This window comes from Procambarus clarkii, chromosome 52 (assembly GCF_040958095.1).
Source record: "Procambarus clarkii isolate CNS0578487 chromosome 52, FALCON_Pclarkii_2.0, whole genome shotgun sequence".
Taxonomy (NCBI): Eukaryota; Metazoa; Arthropoda; class Malacostraca; order Decapoda; family Cambaridae; genus Procambarus; species Procambarus clarkii.
This window is the reverse complement of record NC_091201.1, coordinates 28260038-28287878: the sequence shown is the minus strand read 5'-3', so window position 1 is coordinate 28287878 and position 27841 is coordinate 28260038. Positions and strand designations below refer to the sequence as shown.

General features: G+C 36.8%; 2 protein-coding genes across 4 annotated transcripts; one reads left to right on the top strand and one right to left on the bottom strand.

Annotated features, from left to right (window-relative positions):
• The first annotated feature begins 81 nt into the window (after positions 1-81).
• LOC123763582 (pyridoxal phosphate homeostasis protein) lies at positions 82-27841 on the top strand. 3 transcript variants are annotated; one of them, XM_045750749.2, is made up of 8 exons: positions 82-393; positions 15314-15417; positions 16155-16304; positions 21794-21862; positions 25317-25458; positions 25781-25923; positions 27476-27574; positions 27724-27841. In XM_045750749.2, exons 2-8 carry the CDS (start codon positions 15325-15327, stop codon positions 27790-27792), a joined length of 765 nt encoding a protein of 254 aa, XP_045606705.1. In that variant the 5' UTR covers positions 82-393; positions 15314-15324; the 3' UTR covers positions 27793-27841. The 3 variants fall into 3 exon arrangements, with proteins under 3 accessions (XP_045606705.1, XP_045606703.1, XP_045606704.1); XM_045750747.2 differs by lacking the exon at positions 82-393 and adding an exon at positions 14816-14861; XM_045750748.2 differs by lacking the exon at positions 82-393 and adding an exon at positions 14913-15062.
• On the bottom strand, positions 4286-14881 carry LOC123763583 (TLC domain-containing protein 3A). Its single transcript, XM_069304562.1, has one exon. It carries the CDS (start codon positions 14788-14790, stop codon positions 13984-13986), a length of 807 nt encoding a protein of 268 aa, XP_069160663.1. The 5' UTR covers positions 14791-14881; the 3' UTR covers positions 4286-13983.

The window sequence follows — 27841 nt, the reverse complement described above, 5'->3', positions numbered from 1 at the left end:
TGACACCTGTGTAGTTTCCCTATTTCTATTAATTTTTACTCCTCAGAAGTGAAGTGGGGGAATTCCTTGGTCGACAGGAGCTAGTTCACCCAGGGCAGTCCTGAACTCAAAACGTGTTCCAGTGGGAACACGTAGGCCGAGTCGGTGTCGACTGTGATTTGTCTGACACCCAGTGATGTATTGGTGATTAGACCGACGCATCCCAGGATGGCCAAGTTGAGTTGTGAGATGGAATTAATGTCCATCTGTTATAGCTGAAGCCTGTGTAAAGTCATACAGTGTGTTGCTGGAGACCCCTGCCAGTGTGTTGCTGGAGACCCCTGCCAGTGTGTTGCTGGAGAGTAGAAGTGGCGACAATACTGTAGAAGACTGGCCCATGATTTACTGAGAAAGGTGAGGACCATGCAAGACTGACCCAGGGAGGGTACCTAGAGTGTTGTATGATAGAAGTGGACTTGCTGGTAAAGAAAATTGCATTAGTTCTTTAATAGTGTCCTGTGTGAAAGTGACCTCTGCTGTGTTATATGCTGTACATGTGTATATATATATAGTTAAGAAGTACACTTGGTGATGGTTCTGTTTAGAGTTGTCTACTCCATTTCCCTTTAGACTGACTATTACTGCCATTTGTTAATAACTTACCTATGACTCTGAGTTGGATCAGGTAAGAAGAGGCACTAAGATCCGATAGAAGTTTGATATAAAAGAACCCAATTACTAGCCAAGTAAAGCCATAATACTTCAACTGCTTTTCTAATGTCAACATTCCTTTGCCATTTTGGTAGAGACTTGCAGTGCCTTCATGGCTCTGGAGTCATTTAACCCTTTGCATTTTGTGGTAGTTGATATCCAGTATTGGTTGTTAATTATCTAACAGGTTCAAGACAGTTGAGTTTTGCTGGGTTTCTAGCCATATAAGTGTTACCTTGAATGAACTTGCAGACACTGCCACCAAGGAGGCCATCTACACTTATCTCCCAAATAGGCATCCTTTGTTCAGATTTCTACCCAGTCATTCATTCTTCACTCTAAAAATGTTGGCAGGATATTACCCTGGTATTACAGGTGACAAACTGTGCTCTCTTAAAAGCTAGCCTATCCATTTGGCTTTCCTCCTACCACCATAATAGGTAATGGGATGTGGATCTGGCTAGGTTACATATTGACCGTATGCCCTTAACTCACGAGCACTTAATGGAATGCTGCCCATGTCCTGGTTGTCCGAACTGCATTGTCCCACTTACATTTGTGGATGTAAATGTTGTGGATGCCTTAAAGAATGTCCCTATTTTCAGGACATATCATGTCTTGCTTTTCAATGTACCTTTGAGGTAATTTGTCCATCAATATAATCATTGGTGAATCCATTATCACTGATATCGCTTGCCTAATGTGCTTTTTTTCTCGTATTGACATCCTAAGTGTTATTTAGTGCCTTTTGAATATCTAGCAACACTGGTGCTATGTAGATTCCCAGATTGGTGCCTACTATTGATAATTGCTTATTGAAGACTACAGAAAAGTGTTTTAGCTCTTTATGCCTCAACCTAACCTTTTATAATTGGCACTATCTTTTAATGTTCAAGTTGTCATATTTTTTATTGTAGTTGTGAATGGAAGTGACTTAAAAAACATATTTCAATGTACTGTACTATATTCTACTGGTCCATTCGCAATTCTGGTCTATTCTCATTCTCGTTCTACTGGTCCATACTCAATTCTGTACGAGTATTCTATACTCGTACAGAATTTAATTTTTTTTTTTTTTTTTAAGACTACTGTGTATCTAGCTGTCACCAATATTCCCTTGCCCCACATCTTGATTGAACTAGGCTGTCCTTATGTACCTTGCTTATTCTCTTCATAACACTTGCACGTCTTGCAGGCAACCTACCATGCACCACAAGGCAAGCAGAGCGTTGTCTGTGAGCTCCCACACCACTCCAATGTTTATACTTTTTTTTTTTAAAGTTCTTTTCAGCTTTCTCACCTCAATTTTTGTGCTACATTGTTCAATTTGATATCAAATTGTTTGCAATAGAATGTTGTAAAGGGATATACATATTGCATATAAGAACGTTACAAATACAGTACCATAAGATAAAGTACATCATGTGAAAAACCTGCTTTTCGTCATTGTTTAGTCATTATTCATTCCAGACATTGTCACACCATATCATTCACTTTTGAGTTCCTTCGTAAGTATTTGTATCATATGTATAAAAAAAAATGAAAAAAAATATCTGTACTCACCACCCAATGATGTTTGTAGAGCATGAGTTAAGCATTACGTAGAACCCCTTTACCTGCTCCAGGAAATGTGAACTGCAGTACTGTAATGGTATTAGAGGCAATCTATACAATTCTGAACTTGAAGTATACTTATATATGGATTTAGAAATGCCCTTGTTGAGATTATTTCATTATGTTCCCTTTCTGGTAGGGCCTCATGGCTTCCCGAAGCTATTATGCTGAGGTAGCTCCCCACAACTAAGTCGCATTAGTCTCAGGAGTCCAGTTTGGCCTACTGGGGTCCTGACCCTCCCCTCTCAGACGTACAGGGATTATTGCAATCATTCTCATGAGAAAACATCCAGCAAGTGAGCAAATCAATACAGATAGCTGCAAGGTTCACAGAAAGCAAGACACAAACTTTTAAATTACTACTCTACAAACGATTCGCTCAAACTAGTTATGCCGGCCACCAACAGGTGGCAGTACTACCAGTAGCTCCATGCTTCAAAGTCATTCTAGCCTTTGTCCAGAACTGAAAGATGCATCAGTTTTTTCAAACTGATGCATCAGGTGGGGAATCATGGAGCCACTACATCCCTACAAGAAAGAGACATTTCATTGCATTCAGCTCTGGCTTTCCTCAGCCAGAGCTTCTGGCTGTTATTCTGGTAACTAACTAGCTCTACCTGGTTGATACCTGGTTGATGGGGTTCTGGGAGTTCTTCTACTCCCCAAGCCCGGCCCGAGGCCAGGCTCGACTTGTGAGAGTTTGGTCCACCAGGCTGTTGCTTGGAGCGGCCCGCAGGCCCACATACCCACCACAGCCCGGTTGGTCCGGCACTCCTTGGAGGAATAAATCTAGTTTCCTCTTGAAAATGTCCACTGTTGTTCCGGCAATATTTCTTATGCTTGCTGGGAGGACGTTGAACAACCGCGGACCTCTGATGTTTATACAGTGTTCTCTGATTGTGCCTATGGCACCTCTGCTCTTCATTGGTTCTATTCTACATTTTCTGGTAACTAACAGAATAGAAGGAAAATGAGTCTTACTAAGGAGGAGAGTAAAAATGGCACTTATGAAGACGAGACCTGAATGGGAAAACCAAGGGCCGCACAAGTTCGATGGGGACCAAGGAGTGAGGCACCAGGACCTTGTTAGACCCCCAAATCCCCGGAACCTGATTATCAGCCTGAGACATGTTAGCAGATCCCATCAATCTGACCCCTTGTACCCATACGTGTAAATAATTTTATTCAACTCAATAGAGAGAACAGTACAGTATTTGAATTAACACTATATTCTAGTATTTGAATTAACACCATATTCTCAGGCTCCATATTTTTGCTCTCCAGTACTGCATATTTCTCAACTGCTTATTTGTTCCTATCGACTTGTACAAACTCAATTCTCAAATGTTAGTTCACTTCAGAAGTTGAAATACTGTATCATAAGTCATTCATGTAGGCATTAGGAGACTCGAACTGCCGATCAAACCGTGAGGCAGAAGCTCTTCCACTGAGTTATTGGGAGACCCAATAGGAAAGATCTCAAGAGGCAGGAAACCCCTGCCCAACTGAGATTTTATACTTCCCCACCTTCCCTTAAGCACATCATAAATTAGTGATTCATTCCCATGTGCTTCACGGGAGGTGGGGAAAGTATAGAATCTCAGTTGGGCAGGGGTTTTCTGCCTTTTGAGATCTTTCCTATTGGGAGGCAGAATAGGAGCTATTTCCAATTCCATCCTCACACCATGGGGTCAGTGGTTTGAGCATCATATTGCTTAAGTGAAAAACGTTTATTTACATGATAGTGTGGTTGACAAGTTGACAGGAAATTAGTGATCCACGCCTATGTCATATAAATTGTCAACCACACTATCATGTAAATAAACGTCTCATTAACTTGAGCACTACGAGACATGAACCACCAACACCATGGTGTGAGGCTGAAGCTCTTCCACTGAGCTGTCGGGAGGCCCAATAACTTAGGGGCCCAAATGTATCATAAAAACATATTTAATGACCAAATCTTGTTAAAGAAATTAGCTTTGCTTTTCAAAACATTTATTTTCTTTTAATTACTTAAGTATGGTATGCAATTGCATAATAGCTGGCATGCACCTGTACATAACATGACAGCCAAAACATTGAAGATGAATATTCCTGCAAGCAAGTGGACCGGATAATAAAACGACTAACTATGACATTGTTGTTTAGTGTTACCGACTAGACACATGGCCACAAATATTATGCAAAAAAGTAGCAAAATAACTACATCTCCATCAAGCTTACTAGTGTCAAGAATTAAAATTACTTTTCCTGTTACAAAACTATCTTGAACACTGGAAAATTTGTATTATCACAGAAAAGGATGAAGGTCTTGTTAACTACATAAATCAAATTAGAGAACCTACAGGTTTTAATGATAAAATAAAAACTTCAACTTTTTTACACTAAGCAAAACATTTCACATTATATATTTCAGATTTAGCATTTTAAATTTTATAAAATTATTGATGGCATGCTTATTGCCTTAAAATTTAAAAGAAAATTTGGCAAATTTAAAAGTTTAAGTTACTACAAAAATGCTAGGTATGGCATACAAAAAAAATTAAAAGGAAAAAAGTGAAATAGTAATTCTTATTACACTAAAAATAAGGGCTGTGCAAGTCCAATCTAAATACAATATTCAATTCTTGTTTCATATGATCTTAAATAATTTCATTATAGGCCTAACCAGATGCCCACTGACAAGCTGATGTGAGACAGATCACCAGTCACTTTACAGTGTGATTACAAGCAATCCACCAGCTTCAGCTAATGATGGCAAGAGCCATACCATTTGAACTTTTAACAACAAATCTATTAATAAGAATACATGTTTTAAGATTTTTAAGATAATCTACCTCCATTTGTGACACTAAGGCACAATAAATCCTGAAAACCATGTCCAACTGGTAATCTTGCTATATACAGTACAAGGTTTTCAAAATTAATGCTTTGTAACTTAAATCTAAACAAAGTCCAACTTTCAGTAAAGGAGTTTTCTGGTCAGACATCTAGGCCTGTATTTTCTATTAACTTTAACATCAAAATCAATCCATTATCTCCTGAAAGTTGTGCACTGTAAGATGAGCCAAAACACTTCAGATAAACAGGGCAACACACAGTTTGGTGCCATCAATAGAAATTCTGTACTGTATTAATGGTAAACCTATACAGTACTGTATATATTTTTTTAAATGATCAGGTCTCCTTTTTTTTCATAATTACATCTTTGGCATAATCATCACATTGCAGGACATTTTAATTATGATAGATGTAACAGTTACGCACCTCCATATACATGACGGAACATTTAAAGTACAATATCATAAATATTCCTTTACTATACAGTACTACTGTATTAGCAACACTTACTCATATCACAATGTAAAGATAATGGTATGAATTATGTGAGACTACAATAATGGCCTCTGACTATTTTGGAAAAAAAAAAAAATTAAACCTAAAAATTCAGGTAGAGAATATTTTCTTTGAAGTGCCACAAAAAGCCATTATGTTATACTGATTTAATTAATTAGCCTACCATTCACTGATATAACTGCTACTACATCGTGTGGCCCCATTATGGCGTGAGACACACTTGGAACAAGCGAGGTGGTGGTGGAGGTCAAAACCATCGGTACAGTAGTTTCAAAGTGTTATACAGTATGACAAAGTGCCAGGGTGCAGTTCTTGTCCTGTAACTACACTTAGGTATTTACAATACATATAACAGTACAGTATATATAAACATTTATGTACATGCACAAGTACACATTTATTTATTATATTTTTCTATTGGATCCTAGAGACAGAAATCATCAGTAGACTACCTTTGCAATCTTTATATACGATATATCCTTATCAGCTCACTTAATATCATTTATTAGCATATGTAAATAAATTCTATACATACAGTATAGTGTGTGAGAACAATATATTTATATATAGTGATAGATATTTTTATTTTAGTGAACAAGGTTTTTTGTTTAATTTGAGCCAAAACTAACTTAGCAACCTGATCTAGCCTTAATAATATGCAAATTACCATATTCATAAAATCTGTCTATCAAGGAAAAACAGGCCAAAATACTGTACATTAGTATCTAATGTTATCAATATAATGTTAATCATATATTGAATTATAATCTGATGCATTTTTGCTAGTACTGTACTGTACAGGTATTTGAAAATAAACAAATATCCTCTGGCTATTAAATGGACCTTGTCTACAAAACCTAGTGGTATGATTTTCGCTATTAGGTACAACACACAGTCTACTAAATACAAGTGTATACAACAGCTGGCACAAGGAAGCTCGTTATCGAGGTACTTAATGTAGAACAGATTATTATATGGTTACATTGTCTATCACTATAAATAAAACTACAACATCTGTATAGACATCATCTACATATTGGTATATTATTTTTTATCCCATAATTACTGTACTAATGCATTCTAACACATTTCACATTAACAGTGAATAATATAGGGACAATGACTAAGATATACCAATAAACATTTGCCATGTCATTATCACACATTAAACATCTGATTTTAATAATCAATATTTTCTAGATGATGTGTGTGTACACATGCAGTTCAGTCTGTGAAATGTGCAGTGTAAAGACAATTTACTCTTCCAATGGACAGACACAAATTTACAGGTTTTATATATTTCATTTTTCCTGCCTCTTTATACAAGAATTTCCATTTTAGATATGATTTAATTTCATCTTCAGTCTACAAAAAGGTTAAGCTTATAGTCTGTTTAACTTCATCCTCTTTTACCTCTCCAATACATACAAGGTAAGCAGTGTTGAGTATAAGGCACATAGTTTAATCTCTATAATGGGCAAGCAGGGATTCTGGGATATCATTTGCTAGTGAGCAAAACTTCAATTTGTCTACTTAAGAAATCCAAGATAACAGTTGAGTAATTATCAAAAGATAGCACTAAGCTAGTACATATGGCTATGCTCTTGAACACTTAAATACACCACAAGAGACTCGAGACTTCCTAGATATCACATACAAATGCCAATATGGGAACAGAAAGACTCAAGGTGATCTACATTATGTGAAAGGAGTCAGATTCAACAAAGATTATATTTGAGAGATGTGGGGGGGTAGCAAAATGTTCGATCATTCTGAAAATCAGGATATTCAACCAGGAAATAGACGAGTGTAAACGAAACAATGCAATTAAAATAGTAAGATGATGTCCACACAGGGTTAACCTTGTATGGGTAATATGTATCCAAGTCAAGGATATTTCTCACTTTCTGCCATGGTGATGGGAGGAAAGCCATGGGAATAGGTCGCAGATGATGGCACATAATTTGTAATAGATAGTAGCTAGTCATCTAACTTTTCAATGGTTGCATGTAACATTAGGCGATAATAGTAGAGCCAGCTTAATGAAAATAAGTTTATTTAAAAAGTGTGTGTTGTCCTGCATCATCCAAATTATCATTATTATTGACATAACAAAATAACTATCATTCATTAAGTTTAGTAGGTTTTATTCAATTGAAGTCATATTAAAAGGATATTTACTACTTGGATTACACTTATATTATTACCAATAAAATAAATGAATTGTATTTTTTTAGAATAATACAGTACTCCAAGTTGTTACAGTCACTGATTCCATGTTTGTAACAAACACAAAAGGCAGCTTAAAATTAATAGATACTGTACCAGAATGTGAAGTTTCATAGATTAGCAACTGCATTAGTTTGTAATCAAGAAAAATGGTCATGCCATGGGCAAAATATTTCAGACATTAAATTGTAATGCCTTTTTAACTACATTGCTAGAAAGCTGCTCATATAAGATACAAGTAACAATGTAATTACAGCAAACAAATTTTCAGACTAGATTAGACTATCGAGCTTCCTCTGAGCCACATACCAGTATCTTTTCAAGACTAATACAATGGAACCTCGGTATTCAAACTTAATTGGTTCCAGAAGGCTGTTTGAGTGCCGAGCTGCTCGAGTACCGAATAATTTTCTCCATGTGGAATAATGTAAATTGGATTAATCCGTTCCAGACCACAAAAAATACACTTATGAATACAATAAATAAATGAAATAAATGCAAATATATTCTCACTTTACCTGTAATTAGAAGAATTGATGACATGTGGAAGGTGGTGAGGAAGAGGAGAGATGGAATTGTTTGGCAGGGGAGTCTCCTACCATAAACACTTTAGGTAATTTGGCTTCTGGGGTTCTTTTCTCTCTCTTTTTCTGTTTCCCCCTTGAGGCTCAATAAATGCTTTTCTTACAAGAAACTTGTCAAATTTAGGCATGCCAAACTCAGTAGCAAGAGCAGACATATCGGCACTACTTTCATATTTTGCTACGAGTTCTTTTTTTGTCTCTGTTGTGATTCTAACTACTGTAATTAACTTTGTTTGGCTCTTATTAATACCAGTAATTGTCTTAGGTGCCATGGTGAGTTATTTATGCTAAAAACATATAAAATAATATCCAAGAAAACACAAGAAAGTTAACAGAGGTTTAGCAGGGTATGCACTGAACAGCAGCTACTGGGAAACTGACTCATCGGTTGTGTGTGATTACGTTTGAGTGCGGAGCAAATGGTCGACAAACGAGCATGAACACAGCATTCAAATGCCGAATTGTTCAAGTTGGAAACCATTAGAGTACTGTACTAAGGTTCTTCAGTATTTACTGGTAACTTTTTCTCAGTTTTATCAGTTGAGCCCTTTCTTAATCATATTTAATTGTTTTAATGCAGTATGCTTTGCTCTTCCTAGAGATTCATGTTTTTTCAGTGCATGCAAGTTGCAACTGTTGCATTTTACTTGGCAGTCAAATCAAAACAATGGGGCCACCAATCAAATCTTGGAAAAGATAAACAGATGACTAGCGATACTGGAAAATATCAACCAACATTTGGACTGATTGATAGATCAATACAGACAAAAGCAGATACCGTACTGCACAATACCAACATTATATGGCAAGGATGGGCTCAATTGTTGACCTAATAATATACAACACAATTCTATGTACTGCTCAAATAAAGTACCTGAAGATGTTCAAACTTCAAAGAAACAACTTATACTATACCAGAAATTAATTATCCAGTCCCTAACCTGCTTTTATGGATTTAGAAAGTCATCCACCCACATATTTATCCAATAAATACAAAAACTGCAGAGATGCTGCACATTAAAGCCAAGGCATATTTTTACTACTAAATTACAGTACTGTATTGTGATAACTTTTTTCTCACCAATTGCCGACATATTTTAGTTAAATACAATACTGTATAATTGTTAAGGTAATTTTGAGACTTGAAAAATGTCTTGACTAATATCCATATTAATGGCATATCAAATTATTTTGCTTAATTTATTACACTGCCTACACCTCTGATCATTCAATAGCTGGATACCCTGTATCGCTGAATAATAAATGAACCTATGATTGATTTTTTATCTATCCCCATCTCTATTATTTTCCAAATTTCATCAGTTATTAAAATAATACAGTTTAATATCAAGAACAAATGTACAAAGAAACCTAAACAAAACATAAATCTCTTGTAAATGTTTATAAAAAACAAAAACTAACTACATTTCCTTCATATGCAAATAGCTCTGTTGAACAAACGACCACATTAGAGCAAAGATGATTCCGACATCTTGAATAAAACCTACTGCAAGAATGATTTATCAGATGCCATAAATATTTTATATTGTTCACCCAAAAAAAAACACTCTAGGGCATGCTAATTCCAGCAAGGATATATAGCTGATTTATGTGGGATATACATAAGGAGCCTAGATATCCTAGTGTTAATCTCAGTCCAAAATAATTAGAGGTAGTCAATGAAACAAGCACGCTAATAAGAGCATTTCATGCAATTAGAAAATCCTTAGATCAGTGCCTCAAACTGGAAGTACACTAATGTTGCCCTAATCTTGGATCAAAAAGACAAAATGTAGCAGAGACCAAAGGTCATATCAGTTTAATCTTAAACATCTTCAAGCTCTATCAAAATCCTTATACTATTTTTCAGGCACTGAACAAAACACAGCCACATCAAAGCACTGCCACATGAGTTTATATGGATTTTATAGGAAAAGTACATTACTATATACATGTACTAGAATTCAGCAAATATTGGCTAAGTAGGAAACAAAATGTTTGTTAATATTTCAAATGGGGGGCATAAAGAGGCTCCATTTTTTGAGTCTGGCCTCTTTCACTGACAAAAACATCTGACACTACATTCTCAAAATATGTATGTTAAGGTAGCAAGTAAAGAAATTGCCAATCTTATTTGAAAATGTTTACAACAGATGGTCAAAGACCTAATGAAAGAATCTTTGTGAGGAATAGCAACCCACTTAGTTCTCTTTAAAAAAAAAAAAAAAAAAAAATTGAGAAGCCTTGAGCATTAGTTTATAGTGGGAGATAAATCAGCACGTGGGTGTAGCTATAGTAAAAAAAAAAATATATGCATGATGAACAAGTCACAATGCCATGGCTTGAATCAACACTAAATATCATCACCTTTTCTAATGTGTGGGTTTGGTGTTTATTCATCATATGCACTTTTGAATAGAAGGTTGAAGAAAATTAGCATCCACTTTGTGAATTCTTACCTAAAGTATAAGCATGGTGACCATATTCAGAAGCACAAAATTCCTTTTTTCAGAAGATGGCCTAAAGAATCATAAAATTAAAATTGGCTAGGGGCACCATGACTTAACAACTTTTCACACAAGGCACAACAGGGCACATCTCATCAAAACTTTGCATCTAATGAGATTTGCGCCCTTAAACTTAACATACACAGTAATCTCAAAACATGGTTCACATAGAATTTGAGCTTCTTGTGTTTTGAAAAAGAATACTAGCCACCTAATTACAATAAATTTAATATACTGAATTCATTTCATAAAAAAAAACACTTCTTGTTATATATACTCTGATGAAATTCAATATTTTTTATCTAGCCTACTTTAGTAATGACAAACATTTCCCAAAATCAACACAGTATACAGTACTGTAAATTTATGAATTTCTGTCATAACTAATATTAATACAGTACTCATTTTGACACATTAGTTCAGGCTTATTATGCTAACATTTCTTGAGCTAAATCAATTAATTCATGTAAAATTAAAAAAACATATGAGTGCTTGAATAAGTGAGAACATCTCCTACCTTTCACTCTTTACATAATAAACAATAAATAACGTTACGTACAAAAACATTGGGAATCCTACAACTAATGAATACTTCCTGTCTAAAATTTAGCCACATAAAAGCAGTAAGCATCCATTTGAACTATACCTCTCACACCAAATAACTGACAAATTACTGAAATGTCTCAAAATAGCCTTAACAGATAATTAAAATTAATTAAAAATATCCCACAAATTTTGTAATGCCGGTATGATCTAGTAAAGCACTAGTACTGTATTTGATAATGCCTTAAATCCCTGAAAGGCAATGGAAATGTAACATGTTTTCATGAAGAACAGGGATAAACTTAATGGCATCATTATTAATTTGATAGGCTGTTGAAAATATTTTACCTGTGAATTTGCATACTGTTTTTTATTCAAATGATTAAATTTAATATATATTTTCTGACACATAGCTAAATGTTCTATTTAGCACAAAGTACCAACTTGCCTAAAACCCTATGAAGAAGCTTAAATTTAAGAATATATATATTGTACTGGTAGGTTGTATACAGTACTGTACTGTACCTTTTTTCATAGATATATGGAGATTAGGTTTTCTTCCATATACTGTACTAAATATACACTGTACAAGAATCTCATTTACATGGTGCTTGTGGCAAATGAGAGTACACTGTACTGTACTGAAGTGTCAAAGATAATGTCATCATGCAAAATAATGAACAGAGACATAAATTCTCCATTTGATGTACCCGGATAACTGATATGAAATTATGCTCAACGTGCCCACACGCACCTCATGAAGACAGTCTTACTAAGAAGTATTTACTCTTCTATGATACGTAAATGATACACTCTAAGACACAAGTTTGGAAAATAAATATCATAACACTTGGATTACAATATTATACAAATTATATTCACTAAGAAATACTCCATATGAAATATACAGTAGCACATTTCTAATACATAATGATAATCACTGGTAACAAAAAAAAATGCCCCAAAGAAACTCAATAAACATATAAATTCATACAAGTCTAAGCAACTACTGTATGTGGTTCAATAAACAACACTATAGTTTTCTAATAACCCAAACATTGACTACACATCATTTGTAACCTGCATTAAGTATGTCTTATATAAGAAATAAAATAATATTATGCAATTATATCACATTTTGAAAGAAAACTACTGTATACAGTATAGTGAAAAGGTACAGTATATATAAAAATATGTATTAATTAACAGAAAAAGCTACAGACATGTTCAAGATCATTATTTACATCAACATCCTTTCTAAACAAAAATTTTTTTAAATAAAAACACAAATGTGAAGAGAAGCAATGTCCTTCACCTCCATTCCCTGTAACAGCCGATGTGATGGACGACCCATTAATAATTGAATTATGCACTACAAATATCTCAACATGATAGCCTACATAAATTATTACTAATTATTATCCCAGTGCAATTTCTCTTAATTTACTGTAAAATGACTTTTTTCTATATTAACTGGGTATGCAACAATTACAGTATATTGTACTTCAAAAGTAAATTAAAATTACTGTACCGTATAACACAAAAGCTAGCCAAAATATTTAGTGTGATGCATATACAGTATTCATAGATAATGCTATTCATGGCAAAACAAAAATAATGAGAAACAGCTCAAAATTTAAATAGGCAAAATAATTATGAATTTAAATATTCCAAATAACAGTGGAATGATGACAATGAAAATAAATATTTAATCTTAGGAAATTATATATCCCAATAATATACTAGTGTATCAAAATCATCATAGTTTGTAGATCAACCTACTGTACTTAAAGGATTATAATTAAATGTAAATTATGAATATTAAAATGTAAATTATGAATTAATGCTTCCAAATGATGAAGATATGATCAAACAAAATTACTGTACAATGTAGGTTAATTTGAATTTTTTAAACAGAGTTCAGTAGGACATTACATTACATTAGATACTAAATTTTATATATTCAACATTATTACCTATAACAATTTCTCCAGGACCATCCCTACCCTATCCAGCTCATTCCATAAATAAAAAATAAACAATGAATATATTCAATAACAACTCTACTAAAACAGTACTATGTTATAGCAATGAATTGTATTTTGGATACTTTTCTTTATTAAAATTTTAGTAATAAAATAAAGAATTCAATAATATCAATGTGAAATAAAAAATGTATGGTTGTTTATATTAGCACACAATGGCAGGTCATTTATGAGTTCTATGACAGATTTCAGTATACAAAATTCTAAAACTTGCTACAATTTTAAACCTGAGTACATCCTTATTTTTTCATATTTAAGGGTTTTCTACATCAAATATAAGCACGATTGATTGAACAGGAGAACCAATACTGAAATTCAAGACAATATAGAGCTCAAACACTTGATCTTACAATCTCTTGATGTAGATATCACTGCGACTAGAACTAGTCTTATGCTATTACTGAGTCTATATCAATCATCTTTACCTGCCTTGGTTGAATCTGGTCTCATTACAACCAGTGCACCTTTAACCATTACGCCAAGCCAGTAAACCTGTGGTGCTAGCACCAATAAGCAGGACAGATGACAGGTGACTGGAATGGTCAGTAAGGCATGGATGAATGATGGTGCCGATGTCTGCTGGCTCAGGTATATACCATACATTATTGGGAATAAAGCAATTCGGCAAATTGCAAAAACTGTCATCATTAGCAAGCCATTGACAACATATATCTTGGAATCCTTGTAACCAAGCCGGCTAAGTATTACTCTGGCATTAACGAAAGGTGTAGAAAGTTCTGCACAATAAAAACACCCCAGGAAGAAATCTCCCATCGGAGAATAGTAGACTAGTGCAGGGAGGAACAGCCCTATGATAGTAAGATGATGGATGATCATCAGCAGGTCTTTCCTGACATAAGACACTACACTAGGCATCACAGCACTCCCGACATCTAATCCAGCGACGTGGCTCCTGTACATGGCCCAGAAGTCATATATGAAGTAGGCTGTCCCAACTGAAGAGTAATAGACTGCAAGGGGGAATTTCTCCTTCATAACGTCAAGCCTGCAGGAATACACTGTCATTAAGCCCACAAGAGCACACGCCATCCCTTGTACGCCCGAGACAAAGCTCTCTGTGACGTGGGCGCGATGGGCGTGAGAGAGGCTGCTGGTCCGCGCCCACACTCTCAGCCCAACTGTTATCAACAGGTAGAGACAAAACCAGGCAGCCAGGGCGTAGGCGCCCACCACCACCTGCGTCTTCACACCCTCCATTCTCTCTTACTCTCCTCCTAGCAGAGGAATGTCTTTCAATATGTGCTCAGTGTTGTTCAACACGTCAGCTGGTGAGTGCAAGGTTTGTTTACGTGTGCCTACACCTCTTGTTACGAGGGCTGTGATTGGCTGGTGCGGGAGGCTGGGACGGCTGCCGTCCTCCCCGCGGGTCTCGCCGGGGGTCCTGGGGGCGGGGCGGGTCAAAGGTTCAAAAATAGGGACAGTAAATTTTGCTCCCTAGGACGAGTTTATTGTACAGCGTCACTTATCCTGTAAGTGAACATACCGCCATAACAACATGTGCAACACCCTCTAATACGAGGAAAACCCCTTGAGGTTGTTCATCCTGTCACTTTATTCATTGTACCCCACACGGAGCTGGATCACTTATGTGTCAATTATTTATAAGCTGATTTTTGTATAAGCTTCTCGAGTAATTTATTTCTAAATTTGTTTTCTGTCAGGTAGTTAAAGTAACATTTAACAACATTAGTAAGTTACAAGTGTTGTCGTCTGCCTGCAGGATGTAAACAAATGTTGAGGATGATGGCTGAGTGTGGGGAGGTGGGCCGGGCCCTCAAGTGTGTCTTGGAGAGGGTCTCTGCCGCTGCTAAGGCTAGGAGCCCTGTAAGTATGTTGCTGGAGTACTGCTGCTATCCTCCCTTACACTGTCATCCTGTACCATCATTCTGTTATTTCTGATGAAGACGATTAGAGGTTCCTTGAAGATCTTGCCGATAATGGATGACTAGTGAAATAAATGTCTTTCAGTATGTGAAAGACATTTATTTATTTATTTATTTATGTATATATATACAAGAAGGTACATTGGGTTTGTGAGAGGTCATTGCATGATGTGTTTACTTTCTTGTAAAGCCACTAGTATGCACAGCATTTCGAGCATTTCACACATGCTTTTCACTTGATTAGTGAAAATTGGAGTGGAAATGGTTTTTGAGCCGATTATGTGCCTTTGTAATCGTTTCCTTTACCGCCAACAGGATGGGTACGAGATGTATAATAAATAAACTAGTGTGTTAGATTCATAAAATTGTGCTTGATATCAGCTCATGGGAGTATTGCACTATTTATACAAAATAAAGAGGCATGCAGATGGAAACCATGAATGTAGGAAAGTGTTTTCATCACTTCTTGGAGGATGGATTTTCTGAATCTTCCTAGACTGCCAAAAATCTTTTGATACAGTTCCTCTCAAAATAGGAAATTTGAACAATCAAATTTAGTTGATTGTTACATGAAATATAATATTTGGTAGTGCAAATTTTTTATACATTTCTTTGTGGTTTCCATTATGTTGTTCAACACATGCTTGTGTAAAATATTTAATTTTATATTTTTTTTAGGATGTGGCAGCTCTCTGTCCGCAACCTCGGTTGGTTGCTGTTAGTAAAACTAAGCCAAAGGAGATGGTAATTGAAGCATACTCTGCAGGCCAGCGACACTTTGGAGAAAACTACGTTCAAGAGTTGATAGACAAGGGTCATGATGATCAGGTAAATTGAGGTGAATGGAAAAATGTCTGTCTGAATGTTGTTCTGCACAATTATACATGATATGTATTGTACAGCACAATACAGGAATATTTATAAGCTTTCATTGATGTCAAGTTTTTCATAAGCATTCTGCTTTTAGTGGCTAGTATTATTAATTCCAACTTCATTTTAAGCGATAAGTATTTTGAACTTTATACAAATTTATACTACAGTATTTATACAGAGAAAGCAAAAGCATTAAGCATCATGTAAGGCATGAGTGGAGGTTTTGCCCGAAATGCTGTGTATATTAGTGGCTTCAGGCAGAGTACAGTATGTACAGTACAGTACTATCTCTATCTAGAAATCCAACATTCTGTTTGTAACTCATTTTGAATGTATGTACTTTTACCTGAATAAACATTAATACTATATTATTATACAGTATTATTATTATGGAGTACAAGAAAGTTTCAAAGTTAATGAAAAGAATGCAAATGTCATTGTTAAGGCTTCCTTTCAAAAGGACTGAGGCCTCAGAAATAGTGTTTTTAGACATTTTAATGCTTTGACTTTTCACATCTTTGTCACTGATAACACTAAAAACACTTATTTAGATGTTTGATAGAATGGAAGGTTAAAATCAGTGTTCAGTTTCATCACATTAAAACAAAAGGCCTTAAAAAATTGAAATCCAAGAATAATATTTTATTAGCAAAATTCCAGATGAATAAATAAATAAATGTTTATTCAGGTAAAAGTAAATACATGATGAGTTATACATAGAATGTCAGATTTGTAGATAGAGCTAGTACACACTATGCCTAAAGCCATTAATACACAGCATTTCAGGCAAGATTATGTAACTTTCCAGCCTTAGCACTCAGTTGCTCACTATGATACAATCCTACTGGTCTCTTCAGTAGGATCTGACAGTAAGGGCAGATCTACACACTGCACTGGTCTCCAGTCATACTGGTGTAAGGAAGATACTGGAGAATACTCATCCAGCCACAAACCCATGGAATGAATGAACCCAGAAGATTCATTCCAACAAAATGAAAAACCCTTATAAGTGTTACTTGGAATTACTAGAACCATGAAATAGTATACTAAACTATACACTGGCCTTCCTGACCACAACCAACACTGCTTCCAAAAGGTGACACCTGCACAACAGGCCATGGTGGAGCCTTGAGTGCACATGCTTTGCTTGTCATAATTCAAGTAGTTAATTAAGTAAGTAATTATCAACTCTAGTGACCAAGACGTAACCTGTTGGTTGAAGAGGGTCCAGCTGTAACAGTCTGTTAGTGAGCACAGGGTAAGGCCTCCAGCTCTACAACAGTATACTGTATTATTATTATGCTAATAATAATAATAATAATATACTATTATTTCAGGAGGAAGTTGAGATACTTTTTAGCAAAGTGTTATTCCTAGGAAAGGAGCTGTAGTTTAAACTGTACATAAGAACATAAGAACAAAGGCAACTGCAGAAGGCCTATTGGCCCATACGAGGCAGCTTCTATTTATAACCACCCAATCCCACTCATATACATGTCCAACCCACATTTGAAACAGTCGAGGGACCCCACCTCCACCACGTTACACGGTAATTGGTTCCACAAATCAACAACCCTGTTACTGAACCAGTATTTACCCAAGTCTTTCCTAAATCTAAACGTATCCAATTTATACCCATTGTTTTGTGTTCTGCATTGTGTTGATAGTTTTAATATCTTATTAATATCCCCTTTGTTATGTCCATTCATCCACTTGTAAACCTCTATCATCTCACCCCTAACTCTTCTTTATCAAGTTTGTCAATTTTTGTTACTATTTTGTATGTAGTTATCATATAACTGCTTTTTCTTCTATCTTTTAGCTTCGGTATATGTAACACCTCTAGCCTCTCCTTGTAGTTCTTCTTTCTCAGTCTTGGAAGCCATTTAATTGCATATCTTTACGCTTTTTCCAGTTTATTGATATGCTTTCTGAGATATGGGCTCCATGCAACCCTTGTATATTCCAATTTTGGTCTCACAAAAGTTATGAACAATTTCTTTCACCATCCATTTGTTTCAAGCCATATGGTGATGAAAAGTGATTTTGAAGTTGGCAAGCATAGCATAGTATCCTTGCACAATTTTATGTAGTCCCCAGGTGACAGTTTTCTTTCCAGAACCACCCCTAAACCGTTTTTTTATCAAAATTCTTGAAAGCTTTTTCGCATAATTTGTAGGTTGTGTAGCCTATTTTCTCCTATTCCACATTCAATAGCATGGCATTTATTCATATTAAATTCCATTTGTCAAGTATTGCTCCATACACTTATTTTGTCCAGGTCTTCTTGAAGGCATGATGATCATCTAAGTTTTTTATTTTCCCTAGTGGCCTGGCATCATCAGCAAACATGTTCATATAATTCTGTATTCCTTCTATTAGAACATTTGTATAGACAATGAACATTACATGTGCTAGAACTGAACTTTGTGGTACTCCACTAGTAACATTTCTCCAGTCTGATATGTTGCTTCTGATTGCCACCCCTCATTTTTCTGTCAAATTTGTTTCATCCATTTCAGAAATCTCCATCTGACAGTAAGTATGACATACAGTGGAGTCTCGATTAACGAATTTAATCCGTTCCGGCACCGAGCTCGTCATGTGAAACGCTCTTCTTTCGATACAAATTTTCCCATTTAAAATAATGTAAATAAAATTAATTCGTTCTACCAGCGCAAAACATCAATACGTTATTCGATTATTTAAACAATGGAGCAGCCTACCTGACATACACTGAACAAACCTTTGTGACATTTGTCCGTTTTTCAAATTTGTTCATTTTTTTTCCATTTGCTTATAGCAAAAGGTTTGTTCAATTTATGTCAGGTAGGCTGCTCCATGTTTCTTAAAAAAAAAAAGAAATTTTTTTAAAAAAGAACAAATATCAAAAAGTTTCGTTCAGTGTTTGTCAGGTAGACTGCTCCATGTTTCTTAAAAAAAAAAAAAAAAAAAAAAAAAAAAATTAAAAACGGACAAATGTCATAAAGGTTCGTTCAGTTTTTGTCAGGTAGGATGCAACATTATGACAATTTTTCTTTGTTTCAAATGTGTTAAATTTGTTTTGCACTTTTCATTTATTTGTTAATAATGGAGCAGCCTACCTGACACACTGAACGAACCTTTATGACATTTGTACGTTTTTCAAATTTTTTCATTTTTTCATTTTTTTTATTATTTTTTGTAGAAACATGGAGCAGCCTATCTGACAAACACTGAATGAACCTTTTTGACATTTGCTCTTTTTTTAAATTTTTTCATTTTGTTTTATTCTACAAAAAAAATTCAGTGCTTTGCAACATCATGGCAGTCACCCCCTTTTACATCCCAGAATCATTAGCATCTTTAAAACACAAAAAACATTTATTTGCATTGTCGGAGGTGTCCGAGAATTTGCGAGAATCGGCGGGAACACTAGGAAGCACCACATGGTTTTCTCGTTAATGGAGCGGAAGCTCGTCAATCGAGACAAATTTTCGGCGAGTGGCTCGCTCGTTACTTGAAATGCTTGTAGATAGAGCCACTCATCACTCGAGGTTCCACTGTACTTACTGGAACTGGAGCAATGTAAATATGACATACATTGCTCCAGTATGTTCTAGTTTCCAAGACAGCCTCTTTTGTGGGACTCTATCCAGACCCTTTTTTAGGTCCAGATGGATTCAGTCAACCCAAGCAGCACTTTCCTATAAAATCTCTGTGGCTCTATCATTGAAACTAAATTAGTGTGGTTGACTACTAGTGTTGCAACACAACCCACTATTACCTAAGCGACATAATAGTCTCAATGAACAGTGGTACCTCGGATTACGAGCGTTCCTGTTTACGAGTTTTTCAGGTTACGAGCAGGATTTGCTCGGAAAATTTACATTGGAATACGAGCATTGCCTGGGAATACGAGGGTGTTGATACGCGTACAGGCCGACCGAGTGCGTGGTGGCACAGCGATCGCCCCTCAGTTTACCAGAGCCTTGCGCCCAGTGATTATCCCACCTGAATTCTTCACAAGGATGTACAGTTTTTTTGTCGGATTTTTGGCCATTTGAGCATAAAAGTTGTTATTATATATCTCGCCATGGGTCCCAAGAAAGCCAGTGGTAAGGTCCAACCTAAGAAAATAGTTGTGAGTAGAGGCAGTAGAGGATGTCCCTTCCTCATTAAGAAAATGTGTGAAGTATGGGAAGAACTGCAAAGTTTTGTTGAAAAAACTCACCCAGATAAAGCTGTAGCAGGCAATTGCATTGACCTTTTAAATGACAATGTGATGTCTTACTACAAAAAAGTGTTGCAATGAAGGGAAAAACTATCTTCAGTGGATCGTTTCGTTGTGAGAAAATCGAGCAGTGAGCACAACCAGGACCTAGTGGTAGGCAGGTAAAACGTGCCAGAGTGCACTCCAGAAAAATCTTTACTGCCTTATGTTATAATGGAAGGAGACTTCCCTTCCAAACAGTAACACCTCTCCTCCTCCCCCCTCCTCACCATCTTTCATATGCCAACAGGAGTCATCAGCAAGGGTAAGTAATAACTTGAACATACTTTTGTAGTGTAGATTTGGATGAATTAGGTATAAAATTTAGTTTGAAGTAAGGTTTTTGGGTAGTCAGGAACAGATTAATTCATTTCCCATTATTTCTGATGGGGAATTAGCTTCGATTTACGAGTTCTCGGATTATGAGCTGTTTCCAGGAACGGATTACTCTTTAACTGAGGTACCCTTGTACATGAACAAATCCACAAGGGCCGTGGCGAGTTTTCGAACCTGCGTCCGGGAGCATCCCAGACACTGTCTTAATCGACTGAGCTACGACAGGGTTAAAAGGGTTGAAACCGAAGTTCTACTGAACTTACTGGATCCCGTAGCCTCTCCGAGGCGCAAACCAGGCTTTTACACAACCCCCCCTACACCCTAGCTATGTCAATACGCCGTTCTCCCTCTTCGCCCTTACATCATCACACGTAATGTATGTACAAGGGTATGTACCCTTGTACATACATACAACCCTGATATAGTGGTATTACTGTGCTACTACAGTGTGAGATGATAGCTCTCTTTGGTAGTCCTTGGGATTCTAAGAAGCTCTTGGAAGAGCTTTGATTTTGTTGGAATGGACCTTTTGAAGTTCAGTCCTAGCTGGATAAGTACAGTATTCTCCATGGCGCCAGTAAGACCCAGTGGAACCACTTTAAAAAGATTACTGCTGTGTCAAATGGGATTTCAACCTTCCAAAACCAGATCTTGCCATGAGCCACAGAATACCTCACTTGCAAAGGAATTTTTCACTTGCAAAGGAATTTTTTAACATTTTTAAATCCTGATTTTGAGTGAAAACTCTTAATTGATCAAGAAGTACACAGCCAGCTGAAATCAATAGTTTTGCATATGTAAATGCTAATTCAGTTTGTAGTGTTGTATATACATTTTTTCTTTATTTTTTCTTCAGATATTAATGGAATGTCCTGATATTAAATGGCATATGATTGGTCACCTTCAAAGTAACAAGATCAAAAAGGTGAGAGAGAGAATGAATTTTAGTCTAAGTTTATTTGCAAATGCTGTTTAAAACAAATAGTATTCTATTATAAATTGGTAAATATTACATACATAATTAGTACATGTCCATATACTGTGTGAACATATAGTGTTGATAATGATCATGTTCCATCTAGCATAACAAACATATAAAATAATCCGGATAAGTTAGGGAATGTTTTAAAAATATAGAAATCCAAGATGCTTCATTGTGCAGAATATTTCATATTTAGTGATTTTTAAATACCAAGTTTCAGATTTATAGTTTTACTCTACATAATCATTACAGTGCAGTGGAACTTCACATGAACCTTACTCTATCAAATTCCAGTACACTAATTGCCAACCATATTTATTTTCAGTTAAAATTGTCTAATGAATTCAAAGTTAGTTTCTGGGTGCACCTTGTGGCTCCCATTTAGGCAGTGGTCTAGGTTGTGTGTTTGGTTGGTTGCCTTGTCCCTACCCCCCTCTGTGACTGAGTGTACAAAGATCCAGGTTTACAGAGCCTGCATCCTGAGCACTCTCCTGTGAGACGGGCAGTGAGGCTTAGACACTCCACGCCCGTCAGGAACTACAGCTGAACACCTACCACATGCACTGCCTCTGACACATATTGGACATCACCTGGCAGGACAAGGTGACCAACAACAGCATCCTGGGGAGAGCTAGAATCAGCAGCATGTACACAATGCTGAAACAGAGACGACTGCATTGGCTTGGACACGTGGTGCGAATGGGCGACAGCATGATCCCCAAGGATCTCCTGTATGGAAAACTGATGCAGGGAAAGTGTCCAACAGGCAAATCCCAGCTATGGTACAAAGATGTATGCAAGAGAGACCTGAAAGCTATGGACTTCGATCTTGCTACGTGGGAAACACTGGTCGCAGACCGATCAGCCTGGAGGCAGTCTGTTCAGAAAGGTCTCTCCAAGTTCGAGGAGTCACTTGCCAGAAAGAAATCAGAGGAAAACAGACAGAGAAGGATAGCTGGTAGCCAGGAAGACAGACCAGAATCAGACTTCGTTTGTGCTCAGTGTGGGATGGATTGCCATTCTCGGATTGGCCTCATCAGTCATACCAGACTCTGTGCCAGGATTGACAACCAGAGCGCAACTCCATAGTCTCCCGAGACTGAAGGATGCCTACTACTACTACCCCCTCTTAGTGTTTAGGAATTCAGATTTGGAGGTGTTGGTTACCTCAACCATGGTTTAGTCTGTACCTCCTCTTCATACCCCGGCGGGCATGGTTTACCCTTCTCCCTAGTCTTGGACTTTTTTTCCTGCTTCTGGCCCCGAAGTGTCTGAGGGTTTTGGGGTTAGGGCAGGGTTTAGCTTGGGATGTGGCCTCTGGGTCCTTCTAGCCAGCCCCCACCTTCGAGACTTTTCTATCCCAGTCATGTTGCTGGGGGAGTTCTTTTGACAGTTTTGAGGCTGCCATCTTTTTTCTAACTATGCAGTGGTCTGTTTTGTTTTGCTGACTTTCTGGGTGCTTACCTGGTGGTGGCAGATATACATAACTTTAAATGTAAGATTTTTGAAGGGTCACCGCTCCCTGCATCTCTCAGAGGGGGCCAGGTTCTGGCTCATGATCCCTGCTAGGTCAATAAGAACTCTGCAACTGATGGCACCTAGTGGTATGACACTGTATCAGTGTAATAGCTTCAGGGAACCTCCATGGCTCACCCAGAAATAGGCATTTCATTACATTTGACGCTGTTTTTTTTTTTTTTGAAGATTGCTTGCCTAAGCCACACCAAGCCAGCCTATCAAGATGTGTTCATTTTAATGGCCAACTTAATGTAAATTTAACCTACATTACAGTATGAATGGTACTGCACACTGCATAAAATCTTTTATGCAAAAAAAAATTGAAAAAAATAATCACAGCAGTGAAAAATGTATCTCATTGTGCTGTATGATATTACTGGGTGTCTATGCCCAAAGAATTTTGGTGCCAAATCCAAACATCGATCAAATTTTTTAAATTTAAAACTCGAATGCTGTATGACAATTGATTATAGAAAAAAATCAAACAGGAATTGTGTAACTCGAGACACAATTGCCAAAACAAACGTGAAAATGTGCCAGTCATTTTATGTCTTCAAATTATTTCACCCAGATTAAAGTTGTTTGGCCGAGTGGTTATCTCGAGATGATTTCGGGGCTTAGTGTCCCCCGCGGCCCGGTCCTCGACAGGCCTCCTTTTTTGTTACACATCCCCAGGAAGCTGCCTGTAGCAGCTGTCTAACTCCCATGTACCTATTTACTGCTAGGTAACAGGGGGCATCAGGGTGAAAGAAACATTTTGCCCATTTGTCTCCGCCTCCACCGGGGATCGAACTCGGAACCTCAGGACTACGAATCCGAAGTGCTATCCACTCAGCTGTCAGGCACCGTCAGGGGGTGTACAGTCTTTTTTATTAAAGATTGCATTATTTACCATGTAAAGATTCCATTATTTATATTTACCCTTTTTATCAAGTACTAAAGGTAATGATAGAAAGCGAATATATGGTTATATGCATTGAAACAAAATTTGGATTGATAAGTGGTGGTAAGGCACAGCCACCCATCACACCTCTGCCATCATACTTGTGACTTGAGGCAGCAGAGTGAGTTGTCCTCCACCTCACCTTGCCTCTCCTTTGCACCTTGCCTGACTTGGTGGGAACAAAATTGTTAAAAGTTTGCCGTTCTGGGTCCAATAATGACTGCGATTTTATACATATACATGTATATACATACACACACACAGTATTGTACTTTTAATATGAAATTGTTTGCCACTACTGTATGTTGGTTACTTAATACATGGTTTGGGTTTCAGCCGAGGCTTGGGGGTGGTGAGGGGGTATCCTCTTCTGCTGTCTTTGAGCTTGCCTCCTTTAAATGGGACCTGATTGACAGGTGCTTCGTGGCCCCTGTTGACCTGTTTCTCTGCAAGCTTTGGCTCTTGGCTTCGATGTTGTTGCCTCCCATCTCCCCTGTTTTGGAGTTAAAAGCTGTTTTCTGGGTCAGTAGAATGCCCTTCCTCGCAACCAGATGCATTCTGCTATCATCAACTAACTCCCAGATACATTACCTTTTGACTGCTAGGTGAACAAATGTACCGAAACATTTTGCTCTACCCTAAAATTTAACCAGCAACTAATTGGCTGGGAAATGCCTGCACCAAGTATTGCTGCACTACAGGTCACTCGTCATTAGTTACTATGTAGTACAGGTATTGTATAATAAATTTAAAATGAGTATCTTAATGTGAATATTAACTTGATAACTTGTAAAGAGAGTTGTAAAACATTTTATTTTTAATAATTTGGTGACAGTAATTACATTTATCCTTGTAAATTACTTTTATTGTTTACATATACTGTAGTCATAAGTGTATTAATATAACAATTGTAAACATTGTATGCCTCATTAACAGATTATTGATGTACCAAATCTGTACTGCATTGAAACCATTGACAGCATGAAGTTGGCCACAGCTGTTAATAGTGCTGTCCAGAAGAACCTACAAGACAAGAAGTTAAAAGTGTTTGTTCAAGTTAACACCAGTGATGAGGAAAGTGAGTCTCGGGCAACGTGAAACTCTATGCATTCCAATGGTGATATACCTGTTGAGCACTTATTCTGTGCATTGTACTAATATACACATTGCATGCGGTACTTTCAGATACTGTATAAATAGATTTTTTTTAAATTTTCTTGTCAATACTGGTTGTATATTTGTCTATAATGTGTTTATAGTGGGAACACAATGCCTCTAACCTCTTAGTTTTGAATAGAAAACTGCCTATTTTATACAAATGACACGAGTATGAATTGTTATTTTTGCAAATATGAATTCATTAATTTTTATTTTGACTTGCTCATTTGTTCATGTTACAGATAAAAGTGGAGTTCATCCAGATAATGTAAATGAACTGGTGAGCCATATCTTGCAGAACTGCAGTCATCTGGATTTAGTTGGCATAATGACCATTGGTGCTTTTGACCATGACATCTCTAAAGGTCCCAACCCAGACTTTGAGGTAGGAGCTTCCAGCAGTGTGTATATTCAGGCACAGAGGTTGGTGCATAAGCAGATACTGTATATATTTGTTCTGCTTTTAGTCAGTTTAAGTATTCGTTATCTGGTTTTCCTTATCCATTACTTAAGTTGACTGAACCTGACGAGTGAGAAGATAAACACTATATAGGCATTTATTGTGGACAAAATTTCATAGAATTTAATGGGCTGAAAGGTATAGTATATCTTGTTTATTTAAGAGCTTTTTAAAGCTTTTAAAGACTCACTCTTTAAGGTATTTCTATGGTGGGCATTGGAAACATTAGACATCTTACAAAGAGAGAACATTATTATGAGTTTCTAGCTACCTACCTCTTGTTGGGTCCAGGAATCAACGTCCCCACAACAAGAAAGGTAATGTTATAGGATGTTATGTTGGGAATGCTATGCATTTCTCCACTGCATGGTCCACCCAATTAATGCTAGTTCTCAATCATATGAATCATATGCTAGTTCTCAATCATAATGCTGCTGGTGTCTACTCTATTTCCTGTTCGTCTTGTCCTCTCCAATACTTTGGCGAAACTGGCCGTACACTGAATGACAGACTTAAAGAACACAAGAGAAGTGTTAAGTTTGCAAACACTAACAATGCTCTCTTCTGCCATGCGAGGGATTCTAATCATCCCATTGATTGGTCTTCCTCCAAAATAATCTTTCCTGCCTCTACTCTCTACACAGACGCCGTCTTGTTGAATCGGCTCTAATACACAGTGTACCCAACATGAACTTGAGTCCTGGCTTTGTTTCTGTGGACTCTTCCCTTTCACAGCATATACTCAAATGCTCTAATCTTTCTAACAAACGTGACCTAACATAAGCTTACCCCTTCCATTTATCTTTCTTTCTCTTTCCTTTTCTTTCTCTCTTCTCCCTTTTTCTGTTCATTGTCTTCTACGCTCCCTTGCTATCCTCTTCTTATTCCTATAGGAGCTACCTCGTATGGGCCAATAGGCCCTCTGCAGTTCTTATTATTACTACTATCCCCTCTACTACACCTTACTTTGCTCCTCAGCTCTCTCTTGCCTATTTATTGCCTGTCTCTACTTCCTCATCACAATCGACTTGAGAATGATCCAGGACGGACCGAAACGTCGTCGTCCCTTCACCTTGTAGTGTGTGGTCTGGTCATCAATCATATGAACCTTGTGATTCTGCATTTTTGCAGTTTCCAAGTGGCATAGGTTTTTATGTACATAAAAACCTATGCAAAACCTCCCTGCCTTCCTGGAGGCAAGGAGGTACATGGTCTGTTGATCCCATCCCTAATTTTTCCCCATGTATTATGCAAGGTGTCGATTTGAACACTGTTGTACTGGAGTGTATCCTCGCTAAGAAAATGAGGGCTGGCTATAATTGGGTAATTTCCTGTTGTAGCCTACAGGAGGAGATTACAATCCAAAGCTTTAAAGTAATAGTGTTTTTAAGCCTATGAAATACTGTAATGTGTGTAGTGAAAAATGTGTCAGCATAGAGAACATGATCAAATAATATCTAGTTGTTTTTTGTTTCAGAGGTTGCTGATGTGTAGAGCCTCAGTTTGTGAAAGCCTATGTCTAGATCCTAAAGATGTTGAACTATCAATGGGAATGTCGAGTGACTTTGAGCACGCAGTACGTAAACTTTGTATAACAATCTCTAAAATGTGTCATATATAGTATCAAAGTATGGCACATCAATTTTGCATATGTGCTTTGGAAAAAAGTATATATTACCAGTACTCTTGTTTGCTCAAAGTAACTATCTCATTTTTTTTCTTCAGATTCTTGTTGGAAGTACTAATGTAAGAGTTGGCAGCACAATATTTGGAGCCCGAGTCATCAAGAAATAACTATCTGTTAAGGATTATCAGTTGCAGTATATAAAACAAATTAACTGCT